Consider the following 17,822-nt stretch of genomic DNA (forward strand, 5'->3'; position numbering starts at 1 on the left):
GCATAGCCATCTCGAAACAACTCCGGTATAAAGTGTTTTTTTTTCTTCTCAAAACTGTCGTGATGTCACGTGTCCTACTTATATCAGTACACTCGTAACATCGTAGGCATTACGAAACCTGCCCCAGTATTTGTGCGTTAGAGATGTCGAGAATGTGTGATGTGTGTCTTCTCAAAATAAATACAAATTTACAAAAAATGACTTTTCGGCACCGCCAATGTAGGCCTAAATCCCTCATTACTGCCACGCACAGGTCGGAGGTCTACAACAGCTCAATACATTGGTGCCGAAGACGAATTTGTTTGTTTGCTTGTACGTTTTTATTCAGATTTTTTTGGGAAGTACATACTGGCTGTACCGGGAGTAAATGAAGATAGTTGCTCAGCGAAACTTCATATTTGGTGAGTATCAAAAGTATATTGACATTATAATGCTTGCCGAACTGTCTAATAGAGCCCCACAGTGGCGGTGCAATAATACCCATAAAACCCTGCGGTCAAACGGAAAATGGTTTCATTCCTTTTCCCACCATAAATGTTTCCCATAGAGGATTTAAGAAACACTTAAAATAAGTGACTTGCCTAGTGAAATAAAGGTTACATATTCGGCTCTATTTACTTTCACATTCGAAAATGCTACTTAGTATTAAAGTAGACATCATTGCAAGACTAAAAATCCCACAAAGCTCCTGCACGTTGTCTCCAGCTGAAACCTTCGCTAAACAGGTATTGTGTCAATGTAAAACTTGCAGTTCACACAATTGCTAATTTATTCATTACTACATTTAGCTAATATTAGATAGTTAATCCAGAGATTCTTACCTTTGCCTCCTTTGGTAGTCTCGTCCAGATCACTATGGTATTTGTAGTTCTTTGATAGCCACATTAGCAGCTAATTTTAATTTCTTTGTGGGTAAACAAAGCAAATATATTGCTTAAAATCACCTTGGCCTAGAGATATTTACATGGTTATCAAAACGTCACACAAGGGTAAGCCTACACCAAACACAGCTCTTATTTGAAGTGTTTCTGACATCCCCTATGGGAAAAACAATTAGAACCATTTTCCTGTTTGATTGCTCAGTTTTATGGGTATTTTGACTTGTACTGTGGTACTCTTTGGGAGTTTAAATCATTGCTTCCTGTGCATGTTTCCACTAGTTACTACAGCCACGAAGTAAACATTAATGGAACAAAAATATACTTAATTTAAGGTTAGGCATAAGATAAACAGTGCGGTTAAGGTTGGGTATAAAATTTGATTTTAAGAAGAGAACTGGTTGAAATAGGCAAGGTTTATGACTTGGTGGCTGTGGTAACTACTGATGACCCCATGAAAAGAGACTCATTGTCGCCACGTTCAAAACTACTGAGAACTTGGTAATCCCAACTTCCGACTTCAGTGTGTTCAAGAAAACTGGAAACTCTGGGGGAAGGGGGAGCTCAGATTGGGAAAAATCGTTTTGAACGGTCATTCAATGCGGAATTCCACGTCAGAAACTCTGTCATCTTTCTAGAGCTCCGACTTTACTACCTGAAGATCACTGACATCATGATTTTACTTAGTTTTTTCAAGAGTTCCAAAAAGTTCTGGGACACTGTAAAGTCCATGGAGAATAAGAGCACCTCCTCCCAGCTGCCCACTGCACAGAGGCTTGGAAACACGGTCACCACCGATAAATCTGCGATAATTGAGAATTTCAATAAGCATTTTTCTACGGCTGGCCATGCTTTCCACCTGGCTACTCCTAACCCGGTCAACAGCCCTGTGCCTCCCACAGAAACTTGCCCAATTCCTCCCTCATTTCCCCTTCACCCAAATCCAGATAGCTGATGTTCTGAAAGAAGTGCAAAATCTGGACCCCTACAAATCAGCCGGGCTAGACAATCTGGACCCTCTTTCTAAAATTATCCGCCGAAATTGTTGCAACCCCTATTTACTAGCCTGTTCAACCTCTCTTTCGTATCGTCTGAGATCCCCAAAGATTGGAAAGCTGCCACGGTCATCCCCCTCTTCAAAGGGGGAGACACTCTAGACCCAAACTGCTACAGACCTATTTCTATCCTACCTTGCCTCTATAAGGTCTTCGAAAGCCAAGTTAACAAACAGATCACCGACCATTTCGAATCCCACCGTTTCTCCGCTATGCAATCTGGTTTCCGAGCTGGTCATGGGTGAACCTAAGCCACTCTCAAGGTTCTAAATCATAACCGCCACCGATAAAAGACAATACTGTGCAGCCGTCTTCATTGACCTGGCCAAGGCTTTCGACTCTGTCAATCACTTTATTCTTATTGGCAGACTCAACAGCCTTGGTTTCTCAAATGACTACCTCGCCTGGTTCACCAACTACTTATCAGACAGAGTTAAGTGTGTCAAATCCTCGGGCCTGTTGTCCAGACCTCTGTGGGGGTGCCACAGGGTTCAATCCTCGGGCCAACTCTTTTCTCTGTATACAGCAATGATGTCGCTCTTGCTACTGGTGGTTCTCTGATCCACCTCTACGCAGACAACACCATTCTGTATCCTTCTGGCCCCTCCTTGGACACTGTGTTAACTAACCTCCAGACAAGCTTCAATGCCATACAACTCTCCTTCCGTGGCCTCCAACTGCTCTTAAATGCAAGTAAAACTAAATGCATGCTCTTCAACCAATCGCTGCCCACACCTGCCTGCCCGTCCAGCATCACTACTCTGGACAGTTCTGACTTAGAATATGTGGACGAATACCTAGGTGTCTGGTTAGACTGTAAACTCTCCCTCCAGACTCACATTAAGCATCTCCAATTCAAAAATAAATCTAGAATCAGCTTCCTATTTTGCAACAAAGCATCCTTCAGTCATGCTGCCAAACACCCTCGTAAAACTGACTATCCTAACGATCCTTGACTTCGGCGATGTCATTTACAAAATAGCCTCCAACACTCTACACAGCAAATTGGATGCAGTCTATCACAGTGCAATCTGTGTTGTCACCAAAGCCCAATATTACAACCCACCATTGCGACCTGTATGTTCTTGTTGGCTTGCCCTCGCTTCATATTTGTCGCCAAACCCACTGGCTCCAGATCATCTATAAGTCTTTGCTAGGTAAAGCCCGCCTTATCTCAGCTCATTGGTCACCATAGCAGCACCCACCCATAGCATGCACTCCAGCACGTATATTTCACTGGTCACCCCCAAAGCCAATTCCTTGTTTGGCCGCCTTTCCTTTCAGTTCTCTGCTGCCAATGACTGGAACGAACTGCAAAAATCACTGAAGCTGGAGACTCATATCTCCCTCACCAGCTGTCAGAGCAGCTCACAGATCACTGCACCTGTACATTGCTCATCTGTAAAATAGCCCATCCAATTACCTCATCCCCATACTGTTATTTATTTTGCACCTTTGCACCCCAGTATCGCTACTTGCACACTCATCTTGTGCACATCTTTCACTCCAGTGTTTTAATTGCTATATTTGTAATTATTTTGCCACTATGGCTTATTTATTGCCCTCCCTTATCCTACCTCATTTGCACACATTGTATATAGACTTTTTCTATTGTATTATTGACTGTTTGGTTATTCCATGTGTTTCTCTGTGTTGTGTCGCACTGCTTATCTTTATCTTGGCCAGGTCGCAGTTGTAAATGAGAACTTGTTCTCAACTAGCCTACCTGGTTAAATACAAAAAGTGGTATTAAAAGCATCATAACGCACAGACACTGGGGCAGACTGGACCTACACATCTGGCCTGTCTGTGCTTGAGCCTCTGAGAATCTGGGTTCATTAATTTTCCCTAAAAGGCTGTGTCAAACATTGATTTCTCCAGTCAGTGCATACAAATATGATAAAATACTGTATCTTGACAATATACCTGAATAAAGCCTTCTCCACAGGAGGTTGGTGGCGGCCTACTCTTGTGTTTGTCCTTGTCCTCAAGTAGGCTACGGAATTGTGAAATTACATCATAGTTAGAAATGTGACAAAGGACCAAGGGAAGTGTACTGCACAATATATTGCACATGCACTGACTTAAACAGTTTAACAATGGTGCCATCTACAATAGTTAAGAGACAATGTATCTAATCTGGAAAGAACTGCATTGACCACTCAAATTACAAACATGTTTTAATGGGTTTTCTGGGGAAAAATGGCCCCAAAGGCACAATGCGTCTTTTATTGTTAGATTATACATATTTTTTGATTGGATTATATAATACAACCCCCCCCCCCCTTACTTCAAAGATAACATACAAAAATGCAATGCACAATTGGTAACCAAGGCCACAGTAAACCACCTATTAACCAAAAAAATTTGCCCACACCATTCAGATTATGATACATAAGATCTCATCATCAATGTCAACAAAAACACGTTTTCAATGGATGCATATGGCTTCCAATGAAAGTCAAAAGAAAACAACAAACAAAAATATGAATTATGATAATAAAAAAAGGGGCCTGTAAAAAAAAAAAGTACAATTGAGACATCTGCTAGTAAAGATTAAGCATTTGTTTTAAGTCTAGCTTTTGAAGTATGACATTCAAATCCTGGTGTACTAAATCCACCATACAAAGTCTGATGTATGAATTCTTCTGACAGAAGCCCAGTGAACCATCCAAGGCAGAGACTATCCCCTATCTAGATCCATGGGATGACAGTTATCTTGTCTTTAGTATAAAGTTTAGCTCAGCAATACTTGTAACACCTCCATTGCCATGGCAAAGGATAAACACATGGCCCATAGCCCAGCCCAGCCCTCCCACCATTTGTTTCAATATAAATAACAATCAATGGTCACACACCACAGCACAGAGAGGATAGGTATTTTTAGAAACATAAAAGCTGTTTTTCATTGGCTGATGGCATTGACAAATTAAGAGTAGAATTTGTTGATAAACTCATAAAATAAGAGGGAGCTTTTGTTTTTATTGGTTACGTTACAAAAGAGAAACTTCTCTTACATCATGTAGGTTTTACAATCAGACTAAATGTGAAATCCATCAATTGGGATTGCTCAAATGGGGAGATTAGATAAGAGAACCTGAAGTTCTTACATTAGTTGAACTCACCCGTACATTTGGTCAGTTACAATTTGGCAAGTTCTAATCGGGCGAATTCTCAAGCCATGTTTTTAAGAAAACAGTGTTGAATCCCCTCCACTCTAAGAGAACAGCTATAGTCTCTGTGCCGAGTTAAAGTCAATCACAAATATAAACACGTCCCCAAAATACTCCTATGTAACACATATTCCTGTAGCATCCACTGACTCACAGTACAGAAACAGTTCATTTCAATATCATAACTAAAGGCAGAAAATAAACATATTTTTTGCTTCACCCTTTCTTGATATTTTAAGTGCACCACAGCACATACATGTGTTGTTGTCTAGACCCAATAAGCCAAGGGTTTCGAAACTGAATGATCTGATCGCGCTATCCCCTTACTGTACATGTGGGCTGCAGCCAAACGTGTAACCATTCATGACAACGCATCAATTGAAGACGAATAAGAGTTTCATCCATCTCTGTCCGTCACACAATGTGCCTGGATAAGAAGTGTGCTTCGAGGATCTAGGTAAGGGTGAGCTGCATAGTAATGTTCAGTTTCCAATTAATTTATGCATTTTATATCTGTCTGGTTTCTTTCTGTTTTATTTAAAGACCAGAGGTAGTAAATAAGGCATTCCAGAGAGGCTGGCAATCAATCAATACTTGTCTTTGGAGAAAGGCTCTTGGCTATCTAATTCATCAACACCACTCGGTAGGAAAGTTCTACTTTGATTATTTTGGGTTTGCTCTTCTTCGATGGTCCTTGTAGCTGTACCGTTCCAATCTATACACTTATTCCCATATTGCTTAGAGTGTGTTCCCTTGGAGACAACTCTCTTAACCTTGGACACCTTCTCATTCCCTCAGTGAAAACATCTCAAGCTACTGTACATTTATTGTCATTACCAATATGACCCACTTTGTCTTAGCACATTTTAAATATATGGTTAATAAGTTGCCGTTCCTGTCTGTTGAGACTTCATCCTTTTTCCTATTTTACCAAAACATGTGTGGAAGTATAAAATCTGTTCATGTCAGTTCATTCTAACGTCGTTTTTAAATGTTTCTTGGCAGTTGAGCAGTCTGTGTGTACTGTACAGATTGTGTCACGCAGTACTTTGGAAGCCGATTCCCAAACCTCCCTGCAGAACGGTGGGTGGGTCAGTCTTTGACAAGCCTGTAGACGTGGTACTGTGCCCCGTGTTCACTCGTTGAGACCTCAAACACAAACGCTATACACAGCAAGGTCTCCTGAGTATCACGGTTTGTCACCACCTGAAGGAGGAAGTGCGTCAAAATTAGATAAGAAACGTGATCCAGCTATGGTCTTGCAGCAGGTGAGAGACAGTAAATATCATCAATCAATCAATTAGCAAAGCAAAACAACATGAGGTCAAAAACGGATCACCCAGCTATAGTCCTATGACCACAGTTGAAATGTCAGTGCATTGCCAAATTTTAGTTAGTATCTTGCAATGCAGTATGTTACCTGAAGGATGGTAAAGTTTTCCAGAACACTATTCATCATGTATTTTTCTGGCAGGTGTTTGAGCTTGTGGATAAAGTTGATCATGTACTCGCACATGGGAGAGCGGTGGATTCTGTAGACACACTTCCCTCCTTCCATTCGGGCGTACTCCGTCTGCAATTCACACACAGAGAGATTTTAAAACTCTTACCCAAAACAGCAAACAATCTTAGTTGAGGTAAATACAGTTTACATACACTTAGGTTGGAGTCATTAAAACTCGTTTTTTCAACCACTTCACAAATGTCTTGCTAACAAACTATAGTTCTGGCAAGTCGGTTAGGACATCTACTTTGTGCATGACACAAGTAATTTTTCCCAATTGTTTACAGACAGATTATTGCACTTAATTCACTATCACAATTCCAGTGGGTCAGAAGTTTACATACACTAAGTTGACTGTGCCTTTTAAACAGCTTGGAAAATTCCAGAAAATGATGTCATGGCTTTAGCCTATCAAAAGCTTCTAATGGACATCATTTGAGTCAATTGTAGGTATACCTGTGGATGTATTTCAAGGCCTACCTTCAAATACAATGCCTCTTTGCTTGAAATCATGGGAAAATCAAAAGAAATCATCCAAGACCTCAGAAAAAAGCAGTTTCCAAATGCCTGAAGGTACCACCTTCATCTGTACAAACAATAGTATGCAAGTATAAACACCATGGGACCACGCAGCCACCATACCACTGAGGAAGGAGACGTGTTCTGTCTCCTAGAGATGAACGTACTTTGGTGCAAAAAGTGCAAATCAATCCCAGAACAACAGCAAAGGACCTTGTGAAGATGCTGGAGGAAACAGGTACAAAAGTATCTATATCCACAGTAAAACGAGTCCTATATTAACATAACCTGAAAGGCCTCTCAGCAAGGAAGAAGCTACTGCTCAAAAACCGCCATAAAAAAGCCAGACTATGGTTTGCAACTGCACATGGGAACAAAGATCGTACTTTTTGGAGAAATGTCCTCTGGTCTGATGAAACAAAAATAGAACTGTTTGGCCATAATGACCATCGTTACGTTTGGAAGAAAAAGGGGGATACTTGCAAGCCGAAGAACACCATCCCAACTGTGAAGCACGGGGTGGCAGCATCATGTGGGGGTGCTTTGCTGCAGGAGCGACTGGTGCACTTCACAAAATAGATGGCATCACGAGGAAGGGAAATTATGTGGATATATTGAAGCAAAATCTCAAGGCAGTCAGGAAGTTATAGCTTGATCTGAAATGGTTCTTCCAAATGGATAATTACGCCAAGCATACTTCCAAAGTTGTGGCAAAATGGCTCAAGGACAACAAAGTCAATGTATTGGAGTGGCCATCACAAAGCCCTGACCTCAATCCTATAGAACATTTGTGGGCAGTACTGAAAAAGCGTGTGCGAGCAAGGAGGCCTACAAACCTAACTCCGTTACACCAGCTCTGTCGGGAGGAATGGGCCAAAATTCACCACATTTATGGTGGAAGGCTACCCAAAAAGTTTGACCCAAGTTAAACAATTTAAAGGCAATGCTAACAAATACTAATTTGAGTGTATGTAAACTTCTGACCCACTGGGAATGCGATGAAATAAATAAAATCATTCTCTACTATTATTCTGACATTTCACATTCTTAAAATAAAATGGTGATCCTAACTGACATAAAACAGGGAATTTTTACTAGGATTAAATGTCAGGAATTGTGAAAAACTGAGTTTAAATGTATTTGTCTAAGGTGTATGTAATATATATATATATATAATATATACCGTATAATTTCAGAGAGTAAATTGACACAATTGAATTCCCACTTCGTTTAACCTTAATCTAACCAGTTAAGTCATTTAAGTGCACCTCCTAATTTACCATGGCGGCCTGGCGGCTGTTTTTGTGACCATAATGCAGACCCAGTTGAAAATGGCCTCACCTCTACTTTTTCGACCACCTGTTTGCCGAAGGAGCAGACTTTGGTGGAGACTGTGATGGTCATGTTCTCAGAGCTGCTGTACTGGCTACTGACTCCATAGAAGGAGCCTGGGCCGTCCTGCATGCCACTGCTGTTAAGATCCGCCTGCAGAGAGGGGTCACACCGAGTCAGATAAACGCTCAGCTAACAGGCCTAAAACCTCAAATAATGTATTTTTTTCCTTATTCTACTCTACTCTAGAATAATCAAACCACCAAAAGGGACTGTGTGACAGTGTAGGTTTAAATGTGTGAAAGATGTATTTTTCTGTTTTTTCAATTATGTTTTCAAACCACACATTCCCCTGTGAAGCAGGGATCCTCAACCAGATTAATCTGCAGGCAGATATATATTATATATTTTTTCTTGAGCTAATGGTAAGGGGGCCCGACACCCAATTACAAATCATTTGTAGACTGCAAGAAGCCCAAACAGATAATATTCTCCTAAAACATCAACGTTTCAAACCTTGCTTACATTTGTATACGATCACGCCTGTCTATTATACTGTACGTGGAAATACTTGGGAACAGATTTTCAAAATTCTGAGAGCACAAAATATTACGAACACCTTGCTAATATCGAGTTGCACCCCCTTTTGCCCCCAGAACAGTCTCAATTCATTGCGGCATGGACTCTACAAGGTGGCGAAAGCGTTCCACGGGGATGCTGGCCCATGTTGACTCCAGTGCTTCCCACAGTTGTGTCAAGTTGGCTGGATGTCCTTTGGGTGGATGACCTTTCTTGATACATACGGTAAACTGTTGAGTGTGGCACCTACTACCATACACTGTTCAAAGGCACTTACATCTTTTGTCTTGCCCATTCACCCTTTGAATGGCACACATACACAATCTCATGTCTCAAGGCTTAAAAATCCTTCTTTAACCAGTCTCTTCCCCTTCATCTACACTAATTGAAGGGGATTTAACAAGTGACATCAATAAGGGATCATAGTTTTCACCTGGATTCAACTTGGGGGACCAAATAAATCTACCCACAGATCAAATTCGGGCCGCCAGTTTGGGAACCTTGCTGTAAAGCATTCAAGGTGAGGATCAAAGAATAATAAAATAGATTTGTCAAACCATCAGTAATAAATACAATAGTGATTACCCACCCAAAATTTGACTAGGAAAAAGGCATTCTGGGGGCCTTTCTCATAAAGCTCTTTGAGTCCGCCTTTCTTCTCTGGGAACTTGTCGTAGATCTGCCTGATGTCCACTGCCTCCAGCAGAGGGTCGCTGTAGGAAGGGTTGGTCTGACCAATGTGGACAAACAGGTGTTTGCTGTACTGCAGGGTGGAGAGAGAGAAAGATGGTCAGACCAGCTGCGACGACAGAAGTCATATTGAGTTAGTGCTAGACATGCTAGTCTGGCTCGTCTTGACTATGTGTACCGTACAAACAAAGGCTTTTATATGCAAATAGGACTGTTTTGGTTAACGTGGTTGGGTGCTGTCGTTGGTTTTGGTGACTCACGTTGTCCGGGTCCCTCTGCACCTCCATAAAGGCAGAGTACTCTAGCATCCGCAGCTTGGAGGAGGCGATGGTCCGGTCCTGCCACACGGGTACTGCCGTAGCAGCCGGGGGGAGGGGGGGTGCCAAGGGTTCATAGGCTTAGAGAGAGAGACAGAGCGCGAGAGAGACAGTCCGGCTGAGGTCTCGGAAGATGTTTAATTTCTGCATTAATGTTAGGCACCAGATATATTGCTGATGTGTATGTTATATTGGGGCGGCAGGTAGCCTCGTGGTTAGAGCGTTGTCCCAGTAACCGAAATCTGTCATTCTGCCCCTGAACAAGGCAGTTGACCCACTGTTCCCCGGTATGCTGTCGTTGTAAATAAGAATGTGTTCTTAATTGACTTGCCTAGTTAAAGGTTAAACATTATTTTATTTATTAAATCGAGTTTCATTACTGCCAACTTGGGACTGGTCTCATGTGTAAAACATATTTTTAGAAATCATGAAGCATGAATGAATGAGAATTAAATTGTACTCTATACTCACTTGATATAGGTGGGGGAGCAGGGCCTGGTAGGTTTGGGTATGGGGACTGTGCAAAAGGTTTGATACTGAAAGAGATCGATCGTCACATCATTGTTATTATACATTTATGAGTCAAACTTTTCAGTATTCCTTATCCAACTCTTAGTTGAAAAAACACATTTCCGAAATTGAAATTCCACGTGAAACCTGGTTATGCTAGTGGCATGTGGCTTTGGGCTTCATTGGCATGTCAGACAGACGTGGATCCACAGTGTTATGACTAGTGTCTCAACATAGGCATGTGGCTGCACCAGCTAGGTGTAAGTCCACCTCTGCTTAACTCTGTCATATTGCACTACGTCATACACTTAGTGATGCTATTTACGTACTCTGATTGATCGATTAATTTGATACATGTTTATCCTTCACGAGGACATTCTCAGCTCATTTGTGACACTCATCATTTCAGAGGGCTGCTTGAGTGTCACACCAACGTTCCCAATGGGCCAATTCCGTACAAATCCATATGCTTTTTCTGTGTGCAAGTAATGCTTTGAAGTCAATGGAAGAGTTTCTTTAAATTTGGAATGACAAACATGAATATGGAAGTTAGGTGATGTCAGGGACTGATTCTGCTGCCAGTTTGTCTTGAAATCGCCTTTTTGTGTGACGTTTTTACATCACGAATGGCTTTGTGATTTACATTCCAAATGGTCAGAACGGAACAACGTTCCAGACAACTCCAGCATTGTGATTGGTCTTCTCGCTCTCGGGCGTGAAGCTGGCTGTGGCCTGGTTGTCGAATGAGAGCAGGAAGCATACTGAAGCAGAGTTAGTGCTGCCTTGTGCTATAGCTAGACTAGGAAGGAACTTACGCATAGCTGTTGCGGCCAAGCCCAGGAATCCTTCCCGGGTTGAGCTCTAGAACCAGCCTGATGTGCACAAATGCGATCCGTTAAACGTGCCAAAGAAAACCCACCACTCCACACCAAGTGTCAATCAATCAATCAAGCGCACAGTCCAAACATACAACCTGAACCTGTCACTCAACAGATAGTTAAGTCATACTCACTCCTGAGAGGGGCCAGGTTGTCCTGGGATAGGGCCTGGCCAAAACTGTAAGGCGAAGATGACAGAATCAGTTGCTCAGGAAATGTACTTTACTGTACTGTTTTCACAGCCTGCATCAATTACTAGTATAACAATAATGTTTAAATACTTGTAAATAGTGTCAATGCAGAGCGAGCAATCATTGAAATCTCAAACCCAGCGTATAAGGGCTCACCCTGGCTTGCGGGGGGTAGGGGGAATGGGGCAGCGGGGGTAGCTGGCTCTTGATCAGGCTCGGTGACACAATCTGAGCAGACGACAGTGCTGCCATGTTCTGGAGGGCCTTGTCTTTAGACGCCTGGTCCTGTGGACGAGAAGGGAGAGGTGAGGGAGATGCACCACTAGGGGGCAGTCTAATACCTAGTACATACACTGAGTGTGCAAATCATTAAGGACACCTTTTCTAATATTGAGTTGATTTAAAAAGTGACATCCAATAAAAGATCATAGCTTTCACAGGTATTCACCTGGTCGGACTGTCATGGAAAGAGCAGGTTTCTTAATGTTTTGTACACTGGCGTGACATAACTACTAGGCTACTCACAGTGCCCCAAGAGAAACACAGTTGGTTTAATAGTCATACAAAAACAGTTACAACTAAACTCAGCAAAAAAAGAAACGTCCTCTCACTGTCAACTATTTTTAGCAAACTTAACATGTGTAAATATTTGTATGAACATAAGATTCAACAACTGAGACATAAACTGAACAAGTTCCACAGACATGTGACTAACAGAAATTGAATAATGTGTCCCTGAACAAAGGGGAGGGGGTCAAAATCAAAAGTAACAGTCGGTATCTGGTGTGGCCACCAGCTGCATTAAGTACTGCAGTGCATCTCCTCCTCATGGACTGCACCAGATTTGCCAGTTCTTGCTATGCTGTGACACACCGCCCCAGACCATGACGGACCCTCCACCTCCAAATCGATCCCGCTCCAGAGTACAGTCCTCAGTGTAACCCTCATTCCTTCGACGACAAAAGTGAATCTGACCATCACCCCTGTGAGACAAAACCGCGACTCGTCAGTGAAGAGCACTTTTTTCCAGTCCTGTCTGGTCCAGCGACGGTGGGTTGTGCCCATAGGCGACGTTGTTGCAGGTGATGTCTGGTGAAGACCTGCCTTACAACAGGCCTACAAGCCCTCAGTCCAGCCTCTCTCAGCCTATTGCGGACAGTCTGAGCACTGATGGAGGTATTGTGCGTTCCTGGTCTAACTCGGGCAGTTGTTGCCATCCTGTATCTGTCCCGCAGGTATGATGTTTGGATGTACCGATCCTGTGCAGTTGTGGTTACCCGTGGTCTGCCACTGCGAGGACGATCAGCTGTCCGATCTGTCTCCCTGTACCACTGTCTTAGGCGTCTCACAGTACAGATATTGCAATTTATTGCCCTGGCCAGTCCTCATGCCTCCTCGAAGCATGCCTAAGGCACGTTCACACAGATGAGCAGGGACCCTGGGCATCTTTCTTTTGGTGTTTTTCAGAGTCAGTAGAAAGGCCTCTAGTGTCCTAAGTTTTCAGAACTGTGACCTTAATTGCCTACTGTCTGTAAGCTGTTCGTTCCATAGGTGCATGTTCATTAATTGTTTATGGTTCATTGAACAAGCATGGGGAAACAGTGTTTAAACCCTTTAACAATGAAGATCTGTGAAGTTATTTGGATTTTTACAAATTATCTTTGAAAGACGGGGTCCTGAAAAAGGGACGTTTCTTTTTTTGCTCAGTTTATTACTACTATCACAACATTTATACTGTAATCTAAAATATCTGAGCTTTTTATGTACTCTCATTAGGCTCTTAAATAAACATACAACACATCTGAGTCTTGAAAATGAACACTTTGCAGCAACAACGTTTTGGAGTACTACTTGGCTACAGTAATTGAAAAGAAGCCGTGAAGAGAACATCTATACACTGGTATGATTAATTATACCATTCAACAATGCGCAGATGAAAAAGCTTTCAAGCCACATAATCAAACAGAACATTCCAGGAGTCACATGATTCTAATTTAGCCGAGACCTTGAAGGAAAACATCCTTCAGAAAGAGTTTGTCTCTGAGAGAATCTGGTTGACGCCACCACTCTCATTATGGAAAAAGACAAAATAGGAAATACGACTGCAATAGAAAAAAATCCTCTGTTTCATAACGCTGCATTGACAAATGCACTGTATTTGGTCAGATTGCAGTTGATTTGTCTGGAATGTTCTGCTGATTGTAATTGCCAGAGATATAAAAAAAATCAAGCGTAGATGGTTATGGTTAAGCTTGGCATGTTTGTACCTGGACATTCAAGAGCATTCGGCCCTACTTGTACGTTTACCCCAACAATAATGCTTAAACGTCACTTTCGGTGTGCGTCTCACAACTTCCACAGATCCAGTATCTGACACACTATAGCAATATCACGAAACTAGTGTCACGGCACAAAGTACAGAGGGGACAGTTAAGTTGCACTACACTCCCCACGATTATTTGGTATGGGAGCTGTGAATTAAAGTGATATCAGGACCCCTGTCAGAAATAGAGGGGGGGGGAGTAAAGTGGATCTGAAAGGCCAATGCCTTTTGGTGTAGTTGCACAGGGATGAGAATTTGACATTTTCTAGGGTGAGAAACAGCATATCCTACATTAGCCTTGTTGGGTAGTATTACTACATGTCTTGAAATGGGAATGAAATGTGTCTGTAAAAGCAGAAGAAATCTGACCCAAAGAGTTTTCAAATGCAAAATCTTTAGCGTTAACAAAGTCAAATGAAAGTCACAAAAACACAGGTCGTGTGTGACCCAGGTAGCAGTGATTTGCATTAATTAATTTGTTCCTTCATTCGGTAGTGGTGATTTGCAGTGCAGTATAATTAAGCAATAAGGCCCAAGAGGGTGTGTTATATGGCCAATATACCATAGCTAAGGGATGTTCTTAGGTTACGACTCAACGCGGAGTGCCTAGACACAGCCCTTATCCGTGGTATATTGGCCATATAGCAAAAACCTCCGAGGTGCCTTATTGCTATTATAAACTGGTTACCAATGTGATAAAGAGCAGTTTGTCATATGCATGGTATACGGTCTGATATACCATGGCTCTCAGCCAATCAGCATTCAGGGCTCGAACCACCCAGTTTATAACCGACTATAGACTCCGGCCAGATGCAGGAACACGGGCAACGTTTGTTTTCTCTACAATATTACAATGTACTGTAATGATTCGAGCACTAAATGGTGTAAGTGCATCCCTAGGTTAACTAGCACAGTACACATTGGTGGTGAATGGGGTCTTATAATATAAAGCTCCCTGAACTTATGCGCTACAAATGCTTTGCCTCAGAATTAGACAAGAAAATCACATTGAAATGAATTCTAAGTGACGCTCAATGGAATCAAAGCGTTTATCTGAATGAGGCCGATGCCTTAACGTTCTCTTGGATTACAATAGCCTATGGACATGGAACTGACATGAAATGTTTGCTAATGCTGCTGCAAACCTTCCTTGTGTTTATGTATTTAGCAGACACTGAACAAGCGTTACAAAGAAGGCCTGGCTTGTGAGAGGAAAGTGTATCTCAGAAGACGCAGCCCCCGGAGAAGCAGAATCCCCCTGCCCAAGCAAGCTGCTCAGTGTTTAGCACAATCAGGTACGATGCACAGCAATGTGGTTCCAAGCACACACATTCCCCAATTTTTTTTCTTCCCCCTAAGCATTTCTTTATTATGGGATAGCAGTCGGGGTTGGGTTGCCATGCCAGCAGAGGGCATTAGCAGAGTGGACAATGCACTGGCACCGCCAAGCAGGGGGGAAGCAAATCGCAAAAGTCAAATCCACTTACCAAATTCATGGCCTGAATCAAAGGAAAGAGAAACGATTAGTATACACATCTAACTGCATATACCTAAATGGATATGCTGATAGACTATGGGCTTGCTTATAGCCTGTGTCAGTACATACTAAATACAGCAATAATAAAGTTCAAGATGTACTGTAGGCCACTAGGATGTTGAAATAAAAAAATTCTTAGCCCTGAAGAAAAGTTCGGTGACACTTTAACTAAAAGACAATAGGTGGAATGCATTATGATGCACTCAAATGCATTATAAGACTTCATAATGACTTGGTATCATCTCCTTTTGAGCCTGTTGAATGTGTGTATATACACTGCTCAAAAAAATAAAGGGAACACTTAAACAACACAATGTAACTCCAAGTCAATCACACTTCTGTGAAATCAAACTGTCCACTTAGGAAGCAACACTGATTGACAATAAATTTCACATGCTGTTGTGCAAATGGAATAGCCAACAGGTGGAAATTATAGGCAATTAGCAAGACACCCCCAATAAAGGAGTGGTTCTTCAGGTGGTGACCACAGACCACTTCTCAGTTCCTATGCTTCCTGGCTGATGTTTTGGTCACTTTTGAATGCTGGCGGTGCTTTCACTCTAGTGGTAGCATGAAACGGAGTCTACAACCCACACAAGTGGCTCAGGTAGTGCAGCTCATCCAGGATGACACATCAATGCGAGCTGTGGCAAGAAGGTTTGCTGTGTCTGTCAGCGTAGTGTCCAGAGCATGGAGGTGCTACCAGGAGACAGGCCAGTACATCAGGATACGTGGAGGAGGCCGTAGGAATGCAACAACCCAGCAGCAGTACCGCTACCTCCGCCTTTGTGCAAGGAGGAGCAGGAGGAGCACTGCCAGAGCCCTGCGAAATGACCTCCAGCAGGCCACAAATGTGCATGGGTCTGCTCAAACGGTCAGAAACAGACTCCATGAGGGTGGTATGAGGGCCCGGCGTCCACAGGTGGGGGTTGTGCTTACAGCCCAACACCGTGCAGGATGTTTGGCATTTGCCAGAGAACACCAAGATTGGCAAATTCGCCACTGGCGCCCTGTGCTCTTCACAGATGAAAGCAGGTTCACACTGAGCACATGTGACAGACGTGACAGAGTCTGGAGACGCCGTGGAGAACGTTCTGCTGCCTGCAACATCCTCCAGCATGACCGGTTTGGCGGTGGGTCAGTCATGGTGTGGGGTGGCATTTCTTTGGGGGGCCGCACAGCCCTCCATGTGCACGCCAGAGGTAGCCTGACTGCCATTAGGTACCGAGATGAGATCATCAGACCCCTTGTGAGACCATATGCTGGTGCGGTTGGCCCTGGGTTCCTCCTAATGCAAGACAATGCTAGACCTCATGTGGCTGGAGTGTGTCAGCAGTTCCTGCAAGAGGAAGGCATTGATGCTTTGGACTGGCCCGCCCGTTCCCCAGACCAGAATCAAATTGAGCACATCTGGGACATCATGTCTCGCACCATCCACCAACGCCACGTTGCACCACAGACTGTCCAGGAGTTGGCGGATGCTTTAGTCCAGGTCTGGAAGGAGATCCCTCAGGAGACCATCCGCCACCTCATCAGGAGCATGCTCAGGTGTTGTAGGCAGGTCATACAGGCACGTGGAGGCCACACACACTACTGAGCCTCATTTTGACTTGTTTTAAGGACATTACATCAAAGTTGGATCAGCCTGTAGTGTGGTTTTCCACTCATTTTGAGTGTGACTCCAAATCCAGACCTCCATAGGTTGATAAATTTGATTTCCATTGATCATTTTTGTGTGATTTTTGTTGTCAGCACATTCAACTATGTAATAAGAATATTTCATTCATTCAGATCTAGGATGTGTTATTTTAGTGTTCTCTTTATTTTTTTGAGCAGTGTGTGTGTATGCATGTGTGTGTATATATATATATATATATATATATTTTCCCATACAAGGCAGAACATAGTACGAGTTAATAATAAAACATCATAAGCACTTATAACAGGTAATCATTTATTATATATTTTGGTTCTTAGTTTGTGAGCTGCAGATATCTCACATCATTAAACTCAATACAAGGACTAGAGCAGAACACGATACCAACTATGGCATTACTTGCATAGTTATCGCTAAATAACCTAGAAGGAGCCATGAATAAATCAAGGGATATCGACATCAAAGGGGAGCCGAATTTAACTATGGGACAGGAACTACGCAAGTAGGTACAATAATGTAGGGAATATCCCCCTCATGGGGAAAAAGAAATGTCCAAACATTGGGGTGATAAAATAATGGGGGGGGTTCCCTATCTTATCAGATTCTCTCTACTAGATACGGTCAACTAGAATACTTCCTGTCTTAATAAATAGAGAAGTCTAAAGGTCCAATAAACTTC

At 42.6% G+C, this 17,822-nt stretch overlaps 1 protein-coding gene across 7 annotated transcripts in view; it reads right to left on the reverse strand.

Moving 5' to 3' along the window:
• Window positions 1–4,095: 4,095 nt before the first annotated feature.
• tead3b (TEA domain family member 3 b) overlaps window positions 4,096–17,822 on the reverse strand; it is a 38,156-nt gene continuing 24,429 nt past the window's right edge. For 4 of the 7 annotated variants that reach the window (XM_029670917.2, XM_029670928.2, XM_029670961.2 and 1 more), the window contains 10 exons: window positions 15,437–15,448; window positions 11,783–11,911; window positions 11,570–11,613; window positions 11,373–11,429; window positions 10,519–10,583; window positions 9,991–10,127; window positions 9,630–9,803; window positions 8,471–8,614; window positions 6,527–6,679; window positions 4,096–6,312 (listed from right to left, as the gene is read on the reverse strand). In XM_029670917.2, coding sequence (XP_029526777.1) covers window positions 6,199–6,312; window positions 6,527–6,679; window positions 8,471–8,614; window positions 9,630–9,803; window positions 9,991–10,127; window positions 10,519–10,583; window positions 11,373–11,429; window positions 11,570–11,613; window positions 11,783–11,911; window positions 15,437–15,448 — 1,029 coding nt within the window. In that variant the 3' untranslated portion in view covers window positions 4,096–6,198. The remainder of the gene's footprint in view (window positions 6,313–6,526; window positions 6,680–8,470; window positions 8,615–9,629; window positions 9,804–9,990; window positions 10,128–10,518; window positions 10,584–11,372; window positions 11,430–11,569; window positions 11,614–11,782; window positions 11,912–15,436; window positions 15,449–17,822) is intronic. The other 3 variants (XM_029670944.2, XM_065026649.1, XM_029670969.2) reach the window with 2 other exon arrangements.

The sequence above is a fragment of the Oncorhynchus nerka genome, linkage group LG2 (assembly GCF_034236695.1).
Source record: "Oncorhynchus nerka isolate Pitt River linkage group LG2, Oner_Uvic_2.0, whole genome shotgun sequence".
In the NCBI taxonomy this organism is placed as follows: Eukaryota; Metazoa; Chordata; class Actinopteri; order Salmoniformes; family Salmonidae; genus Oncorhynchus; species Oncorhynchus nerka.